Source organism: Entelurus aequoreus, linkage group LG08 (assembly GCF_033978785.1).
Source record: "Entelurus aequoreus isolate RoL-2023_Sb linkage group LG08, RoL_Eaeq_v1.1, whole genome shotgun sequence".
Lineage (NCBI taxonomy): Eukaryota > Metazoa > Chordata > Actinopteri > Syngnathiformes > Syngnathidae > Entelurus > Entelurus aequoreus.
The window spans coordinates 69,369,623-69,379,622 of NC_084738.1; the positions used below are offsets into that span (position 1 = coordinate 69,369,623).

The 10,000-nt window shown below is 36.3% G+C and overlaps 1 protein-coding gene across 5 annotated transcripts in view; it reads left to right on the plus strand.

Moving 5' to 3' along the window:
- Positions 1 to 10,000, plus strand: part of LOC133656236 (cerebellar degeneration-related protein 2-like) — a 74,210-nt gene that overhangs the window by 63,847 nt on the left and 363 nt on the right. For 4 of the 5 annotated variants that reach the window (XM_062057172.1, XM_062057173.1, XM_062057175.1 and 1 more), the window contains 4 exons: positions 6,471 to 6,619; positions 6,726 to 6,878; positions 9,114 to 9,327; positions 9,404 to 10,000. The exon at positions 9,404 to 10,000 is cut by the window's right edge and continues 362 nt beyond it. In XM_062057172.1, the coding sequence (XP_061913156.1) occupies positions 6,471 to 6,619; positions 6,726 to 6,878; positions 9,114 to 9,327; positions 9,404 to 10,000 (1,113 nt within the window). The remainder of the gene's footprint in view (positions 1 to 6,470; positions 6,620 to 6,725; positions 6,879 to 9,113; positions 9,328 to 9,403) is intronic. The other variant, XM_062057171.1, reaches the window with a different exon arrangement.

Genomic DNA, 10,000 nt, shown 5'->3' on the forward strand with positions numbered 1-10,000 from the left:
TTTACTACAATGATATGATTTTCTCTAAAAAGGCTCCAAAAATGTATACTTACTAATTAATAATAACAGTTTTGTTTTAAACGTCCATCCATCCATTTTACAATACAATTACAACACTTTATGTACATATTTATATACAGATTTGAACAATAAGTTATTCACTGAAATATATTTATTAATTGTGGTTCTTACAAAAAATATATCTTATAAAATATAAAAGCTAAAATGTCTCTTAAAGCTCTGCCCCTTTAATTAGTGCATACTAAATAATTTAACTTTAGCCTACTGCTACAACCATATTATTTACCAGCAACATAAAGTGAAACAGAGGCAGAGGTGTCCTGCCACAGTCAGTAACAAATAAACAGAAAACAGTAGTGGTCAAATACAAATAAGGCAACAAGAGAAGTATCCTACACTTCTTTTGTAAAGTAAATCTGAACAGCCTATATGGGCATCTACATCAACTATATGATTTGCCTGGGAAGCTGGACAGGACAAAAAAAATAAAATAAAAAATAATTTTAATTTTTTTTTATTTGTGGCGGACGTAATTCTTTCATGGCGGGCCGCCACAAATAAATAAATGTGTGGGAAACACTGTGTGTGCAAAACAGCAGCAGGTGGCTGTGGCCTGCGGGCCGGTTGTACTACTAATCAAATATCATCCCGGGGGCCATAGATCATTCATTCGTGGGCGGGATCTGGCCCGCGGGCCTTGACTTTGACACATAGGATCTAGAGACTTAAGCGTTTAAAAGTAAATTAAGTATATATATATTTACCCAAAATGTTTGTAAAATGTTTTGTCTTAACTAATTAATGAAATAAAATAAATGTGTTACTTATTTAAGTCTCCAATTACTTTACATCAAATATTCCACTTTAAAAGTCTCATAGGGGAAAATTTTGCAGATTTTGTGTTGTAGTCATACAAAACAGGGTTTTGAGAAAAAGGCAATAAAACGTAACTTTAAAACTGATTCGATTTTTCAGTGTGCCGCCCTAAGTGGAAAAAGTTGGGTCAAAGAATGCTGGCAAAACTTGTCTTCTGGATAATATACTTGAATACACTTGAATTCAGCTTATAATGTCTCGGGGTAAAAAGCTTGACTTCTGCTTAAAACACTCAAATAACATTTCAATTCAGATTAAAATGTCTTGGAAAAACTTAAATTATGGATAAAATACTTGAAAAATGCCTAAATTTATCATAAACTGTCTGGCTAAAACTTGGAATTCTGGATAAAATACTTCAAAAATTCCTAAATTTATCATAAACTTTCTGGTTAAAACTTGAATTCTGGATAATATACTTGGAAAAACCCTGATGCTTAACTAAAAAAGCCTGAATGTTTGATAAAATAATTGAAAAACACTTATATTCAGCTAAAAATGTCTGGGGAAAACTTAAATTGTCTATAAGATACTTTAAAAAAAATTAAATGCAACTTAAAATGTCTAGAAAGACTTGAAGTCTGGATAAAATACTTGAAAAACACTTGTTGTTGCTGCCCTAAATGCTTAAATTCTTCTCAAAATGCCTGAAAAGTGTTTAAAAATGATTTAATGTGGCTGGTAGAAGCTTGAATTATGCGTAAAACGTTTTAAAAAGTCTTAATTCTACTTGAAAAACTCTTGATTCTGCCTAAAATGACTGAAAAATGCTGGAATTTTTCATGCTCAAAATGCTTGAAAAACACTTAAAATCTGCTTTAACACGCGAAGTCCCAGAGAAGGGTCAATTGACATTTTTACCTAGAAAACACACAAGAGGGTCATTTGACCCCTAGTCCCCCCTGTGGACACTCCTTTTGTTATGAAAATGTGGCTGTTAGTGGCACACGGCAGGGGGCCACTTGAGCCTGTGTGGGGGAGGGGACCTTACAGCTCAAGCTTTAGTTCTGAGGTAGGTTGTGTGTGTTTTTGCAAGGATCAACAGAATGAAGGGATCAACACTCTGACATTTATTGTTAAAAAAAATACAAAACAAAACATATTTACAAAGAATGAAAAAGCAACTGTTTTCCCAGTTTTGGTGTGGAGGGTTGTTGCAGAAGCAATTGTTATTTTTGTGTGCCAAAAATAGTTTAAAAAAAAAAATTTACAAAGAAAAAAGCATATTTACAAAGAATGAAAAACCATGTCCATGTAAACGTGACTGACATACATTTGAGCAGTCACTCACAATCCTGGCACTGCCATTGCTCCTTTCGGCATTTCCCACATGTATAATTTTTCTGTCTACCTAGACAAACTGCCCCTAACAGCCTCATTACCATAACAAAATGAGTGATTAGTGTATTCGGGAAAAGCGTCGGGCCAAATGACCCCTCTCTGGGTCTTCTAGGTAGACAGAAAAATGCTGGGACTTCTAGTGTTAAATGTCTGAAAACACATTTGCTTGGAAAATACGTGATTCTGCCTAAAAATGCTTGAATTCTTCTCAAAATGCTTAAAATCTGCTTAAAATCTCTGAAAAACAATTTCACTTGAATTCCTCAATAAATATTTAGCAGAGTGTTACCAAATGGGATGGACCATGAGGGTGCAAAATTAGTTTTTAATGTTATTACAAAAAGTGTCAAAGTAGATGAAAAAAGGTCAACTTGTTTTATCAATAAAGTAATACTTGGGATATAAAATATATTTTCAAACATACTTTATATTAGAGAACAAATAAATAATTTTATAACGGATAAATCATCTTGCAGTATTTTATCTTGGTTAGATTAAATAGACATGTTTTAAGAAATGTGCAGCAACGTGTAAAATTCGAGGAAAAAACTTTAATTCTGGATAAAATACTTGAAAATGCTTAAGTTCATCTTAAAATGTCAGTGGGAAAAACTTCAATTGTGGATAAAATATTTGAAAAACAATTAAATTCATCTTAAAATATTTGGTGAAGAAACTGTCAGGTTCAAACACTGATGACATCTATTAAACAAGACAAGAAGCAAGGAATTAAACAGACAGAATTCAATTTAGCTCAATTGAGGAGAAACGCGTAGACACTGTACCCTCGCACAGTGTCGTCCCACGCTCTGACGGAAGATTGTACGCCTCCTCTTTTATTTGGACTTTCCCTGATTACATGGCAACAGCTGTTTATTTATTTTTTTAATAAGAATTTATTAATCAATCAAACAAAACAATGCACAACAATACCATGATAATGCAATCCAGTTCCAATACCAAACCCGACCCAGCAACATTCAGAATAGCACTAAACAGATCAATTGAGCTGTTTCTAAGGGAGGAGGGGTCATAAACAGCCATCGCCTTTGGTTACAAAACAGTTCAAAGAAAAGGTGCCTGGAGCTTGCGTCAGGTCCTGCTTCCTCTCCGCTTTGTAGATCTCGGGTCAAGACAATATCTTCCTGTGGATTACAATACATCAAAGAAACCGACGCCCTTATGTCGCTTCCCATCCTACACAGTGGAGTTTTACAAGCCTTTTGATTGGTAAGATCAAAGAAAGCTTTTGTCCTCTCAAAAAAAGTTTTGTGATAACTTAGATACAATTATTCTGACAGAAACTTTCAAAATAGTTACTTAATTGAATGGAACCTAAGGGTGCAAATTAATTGTTTTATGTTATTACAAAAATTGTCTAACTTGATTTAAAAATAGAAATAAAAAAGTCAACTTTTATCAAAATAAGAAAAGTACTAATGAGGATATAACAACATATTTTCAAATGTAGTTTATATTAGAGAATAAAACAATAATTTTATAATATATAAATCATCTTGGAGTATGTTATCTTGGTTAGATTAAATATCATTTAGGAAATGTGCATCAAACTTGTACAAATTAAAATGTCAAAAATATATTTAATCAACTTTCTCTGCTAAATGTTTCTCCTCTAAATGTCGCTTTAGTGATCAAATGTCTGACTTGGGTCAAGGAGGTGTGGATGAGGACTTGGAAAGCTACAAAGTGGTTGTTGAAAGTGAAAGTGAAACAACAACAACATGATGAATGTGAGGAAGGGAAGATTTATTTGTAACAATGTTTGTGCTGCTGAAGATTATGTCTGCACTTTTGACTTCCTTAAGTCAGTCTGGACCAAAGCTTCCTGCTGCCATCTTGCATTAATGTCTGCCTAAGTCAGCTTTCATGTTCATCATGCACTTCTTCACACTTTTTACATGATGAGCTGACATTTGGACGTGTCCTCGTGTCAGTAAATGTTTTTAAAGTTACCCAGCAGAAAAATGCACCGATGTGAATTACTTTCGCTTTCAGTCTCGCTCCTCTTAGTGGACGTACATGGAAAGTGCTGACGAGGCGTGTGATGTTCGTGTCAAACTGTCCATAGAAACACTTGATTAAACAGCCATGTGATATGAATTTAATGAAAAAGACTGAAAATAAGCCGGGGGTCAGATGCCAGGTCCAGGGCGGTGCCCTGGTGGGGGGGGGGGACTGTCAATTATTACTTCGATTAATCGATTAATAATCGGATAAAAGAGACAAACTACATTTCTATCCTATCCAGTATTTTATTGAGAAAAAAAACAGCATACTGACACCATACTTATTTTGATTATTGTTTCTCAGCTGTTTGTACATGTTGCAGTTCATAAATAAAGGTTTATTAAAAAAAAAATTAAAAAATAAAAAAAATTATTTAAAAAAAAAAACAAAAAAAAACTCTGCGCATGCGTATAGCATAGATCCAACGAATCGATGACTAAATTAATCGGCAACTATTTTAATAATTGATTTTAATCGATTTAATTGATTAGTTGTTGCAGCCCTAATATATACAGGTATATATATATATATATATATATATATATATATATATATATATATATATATATATATATATATATATATATATATATATATATATATATATATATACAGTGGGGCAAAAAAGTATTTAGTCAGCCACCCATTGACAATCAATGGGTGGCTGACTAAATACTTTTTTGCCCCACTGTATATGTATATATATATATATATATATATATACACTACTGTTCAAAAGTTTGGGGTCACCCAAACAATTTTGTGGAATAGCCTTCATTTCTAAGAACAAGAATAGACTGTCGAGTTTCAGATGAAAGTTCTCTTTTTCTGGCCATTTTGAGCGTTTAATTGACCCCACAAATGTGATGCTCCAGAAACTCAATCTGCTCAAAGGAAGGTCAGTTTTGTAGCTTCTGTAACGAGCTAAACTGTTTTCAGATGTGTGAACATGATTGCACAAGGGTTTTCTAATCATCAATTAGCCTTCTGAGCCGATGAGCAAACACATTGTACCATTAGAACACTGGAGTGATAGTTGCTGGAAATGGGCCTCTATACACCTATGTAGATATTGCACCAAAAACCAGACATTTGCAGCTAGAATAGTCATTTACCACATTAGCAATGTATAGAGTGTAGTTCTTTAAAGTTAAGACTAGTTTAAAGTTATCTTCATTGAAAAGTACAGTGCTTTTCCTTCAAAAATAAGGACATTTCAATGTGACCCCAAACTTTTGAACGGTAGTATGTATATATATATATATATATATATATATATATATATATATATATATATATATATATATATATATATATATATATACATACTACCGTACATATATACATATATATATATATACATACTACCGTTCAAAAGTTTGGGGTCACATTGAAATGTCCTTATTTTTGAAGGAAAAGCACTGTACTTTTCAATGAAGATAACTATATATATATATATTGTATATATACCGTATATATATATATATATAGCGCGGCCCCCAGCCAAATTGTTTTACCCCAATGCGGCCCAAGAGTCAAAAAGTTTGGGGACCCCTGGTTTAAAGAGTTGAAAAAGTATCAACAGAGTTGACATAAATACATTCATGCAAATGAATCACTGTCTGTTTCAGTCACTGTTATTTATTTGTGTTCACATCCACAGGAACCACATGGGTTAGCCTACTCTATACAGTATTTAATTAGACTATAAAAATGGGAGCCGTTACCTCCCTGCTTGGCACTCAGCATCAAGGAGTTGGAATTGGGGGTTGAATCACCAAAAATGATTCCCGGGCGCGGCCACCGCTGCTGCTCACTGCTCCCCTCAAATGCAGAGAATAATTTCGCCATGACAATCATTGGTACTTTACTTACTTTACTTGTATAGCGCTTTTCTACCTTCAAGGTACTCAAAGCGCTTTGACACTATTTCCACATTCACACACTGAAGGCGGGAGCTGCCTAACCAGCACCCATCAGGAGCAAGGGTGAAGTGTCTTGCTCAAGGACACAAAGGACGGGACTAGGTCGGTAGAAGCTGGGGATCGAACCAGGAACCCTCAGGTTGCTAGCACGGCCACACTCTCAACCGCGCCACACAGTGTAATATTTTATGAATTGTATCATTATTAGTTGGGGTTTTTTTTTTATTTTTCTGCTGTGGTTGTACACGACTTCCTTCACACGCGACTTGTGCCCTGCAGCACCTGAGCAAGCAGGTGGACCTCCTGAGGCAGGTGAACGACCAGCACGCCAAAGTCTACGAGCAGCTGGACGTGGTGGCCCGGGAGCTGGAGCAGAGCAACCGCAAGCTGACTCAGGACCACAGGGCGTCCCAGCAGAAGATCCACAGGTGAGTGGCAGCACACACACACACCCACACACACACACCCACACACACGCATGTACTGTATGTCACGTTGCAAGAAGTGGTCTCAGGGGTGTGTTGGCGGGTGCAGGCTGACAGAGACGGTGGAGCAGCTGCAGGCGCAGGTGGAGGAGCTGCAGCATCAGCTGGAGGAGGTGAAGCTGGGACCTTCTCTGCTGGCTCAGGAAGGACAATGGAGGACACGCAGAGCTCAGAGTGTGAGCTGCCTGGAGGAGCTGCAAAGGTCTTCATTTCCTTCTCTTCAGCCATTCAGGCTGTCCTTTCAAACTTCTTCTCGCCTGTCTGGCTAATTAGTCACATGTGTAATCAGGGAGCAGGTCAGCACAGGTGGATGATGTTGCAGGTCAAAGTCTTGCCATGTTTTCTAATCTCATGTCTGTCCTGCTGATAAATGTGGCACACTTTGCACTTTTCATCTTATCATGTCTGATAAAACATGCAATTAAAGCACAGCTGACAAATGTCTAATAATGTTTACAATAATGTCCATCCTATGTGTATATATACACATACTCTATGTATTTATACACAGACTGTATGTATACACACATACTGTATACATATATTTTTGTACACATACTGTATGTATATATATATATTATACACAGACTGTGTAAATTATATATACACATACTGTATGTATACATATACTGTGTATATATATATATATCTATATATCTTTATACACATATATATACACACTGTATGTATACATATATATATATTTATACACAGACTGTATGTATACATATACATGCAAACTATACATAGTCTGTGTATATGTGTATAAATATATATATATATATATATATATATATATATATGATACACATACATGTATGTACATATATTATATAGAGATGTCCGATATCGGTCTGCCGATATTATCGGCCGATAAATGCGTTAAAATGTAATATCGGAAATTATCGGCATCGGTTTTTTATTATCAGTATCGGTTTTTTGTTTTTGTTTTTTTTATTAAATCCACATAAAAAACACAAGATACACTTACAATTAGTGCACCAACCCAAAAAACCTCCCTCCCCCATTTACACTCATTCACACAAAAGGGTTGTTTCTTTCTGTTATTAATATTCTGGTTCCTACATTATATATCAATATATATCAATACAGTCTGCAAGGGATACAGTCCGTAAGCACACATGATTGCGCGTGCTGCTGGTCCACTAATAATACTAACCTTTAATAGTTAATTTTACAAATTTTCATTAATTACTAGCTTCTATGTAACTGTTTTTATATTGTTGTACTTTCTTTTTTATTCAAGTAAATGTTTTTAATTTATTTATCTTATTTTATTTGATTCATTTTTTTAAAAAGTACCTTATCTTCACCATACCTGGTTGTCCAAATTAGGCATAATAATGTGTTAATTCCACGACTGTATATATCGGTTGATATCAGTATCGGTTGATATCGGTATCGGTAATTAAAGAGTCGGACAATATCGGCATATCGGATATCGGCAAAAAGCCATTATCGGACATCCCTAATATTATATGTATATATATATATACACACACATATGTGTGTATGTATATATGATATGTATATGTATATATATATATATATATATACACACGTGTGTATGTATATATATGTGTATACATTAATGTATATATGTATGTATATATATATATATATGTATATATATATGTGTATATGTATATATGATATGTATATGTATATATACACACATGTGTGTATGTATATATATATGATATGTATATGTGTATACATTAATGTATATATGTATGTATATATATATGTGTATATGTATATATGATATGTATATGTATATATACACACGTGTGTATGTATATATATATATGTATATATGTGTATACATTAATGTATATATGTATGTATATATATATATGTATGTATATATATATTTGTATATGTAAATGTGTATGTATGTATATATATGTGTATATATATATGTGTATGTTTGCATATATATATATATGTATGTATGTGTATATATATATGTGTGAATATACATGTATAGGTGTGTATATATATGTGTATATACTGTGTATGTATGTTTAATATTTTATTTATAAATATTTTGTACTTTAATAATTTGGCATTTGTTTAATTATAAAATAAATTCAAATAGTGGGTTTTTTTTCCAATATTTTAGCATTTTTATATTCCTCAAATATTTCAATTTTCATTGGTCTTGTCGCACGTCTATAGAGATCATTCATGTTTTGCATTTTTAAAAAGGGAAATTGTTGTCATAGCCACATGGGCTTTTTCGCTTCTGAAAGAGTACCTAATATAGTGACCGTGTGCGGGTGTGACGTACCTAATATAGTGACCCATGTGCGAGCAAGGCGTACCTAATATAGTGACCCGTGTGCGAGCGTGGCGTACCTAATATGGTGACTGTGTGCGAGAGTGGCGTACCTAATATAGTGACTGTGTGCAGGCCCCCAGAGGAACCTTGCGGGGACCAGGAGTGCTGCGGCGTGCAGCGATGGCACGAGGATCAGCAAGCGTCGCTGCGGCACACTCTGCGCCGCCTCCAGACTCAGTATGCCGGTGAACGCACCCGTCGGGAGGAGGCGGAGCGAGAGGCGGGGCTCCTAAATCGGGAGAATGCGGCGCTCGAGCAGCAGCTGGCCGGGATGGAAAGGTGCAAAGTGAGGATGAAGGAAATAAAAATATGAGAGAAGTTTGATTTGACATGGCGTGCAAACGAGTCTCACCTGTGCTCAGGTGCGAGTGTCGGAGTTGGAGCGCGAGGCGGAGGAGCTGCGTGGCCTCTGGAAGTCTCGATCCTTCGCCAGGTGCGACTCGGAAGAGGAGGAAGAGATGAGCCGGCGTCCTTTCAAGCGCTGGGCCAGCGAGCGTCTGCTGAAGGCGCACGACTCCGCCAGGGAGCACGAGTACTGCTGCGCCAGGAGAGCTCAGGTGGTCAAACAGCGCGGCATCTCGCTGCTCAACGAGGTGGACGCCCAGTACAGCGCCCTGCAGGTGAAGTATGACCAGCTGCTGGGACGCCTCGGCCAGCAGCGTCACCATGACGACCAGGAGGAGGAGGAGGAAGAGTGTGTGAGTCCCAAGGAGGTGCAGACTCTCACCGTGGACTCACTCACCAAGGACTCTCTCACCGTGGACTCTCTCACCGTGGACTCTCTCACCGTGGACTCCCTCACCGTGGACTCTCTCACCGTGGACTCTCTCACCGTGGACTCCCTCACCGTGGACTCTCTCACCGTGGACTCTCTCACCAAGGATGACCACGTCCATCAGCCCGAGTACAAACTACTTTTTAGGGAGATTTTCTCTCGCCTCAATAAAACCAAAGAGGAC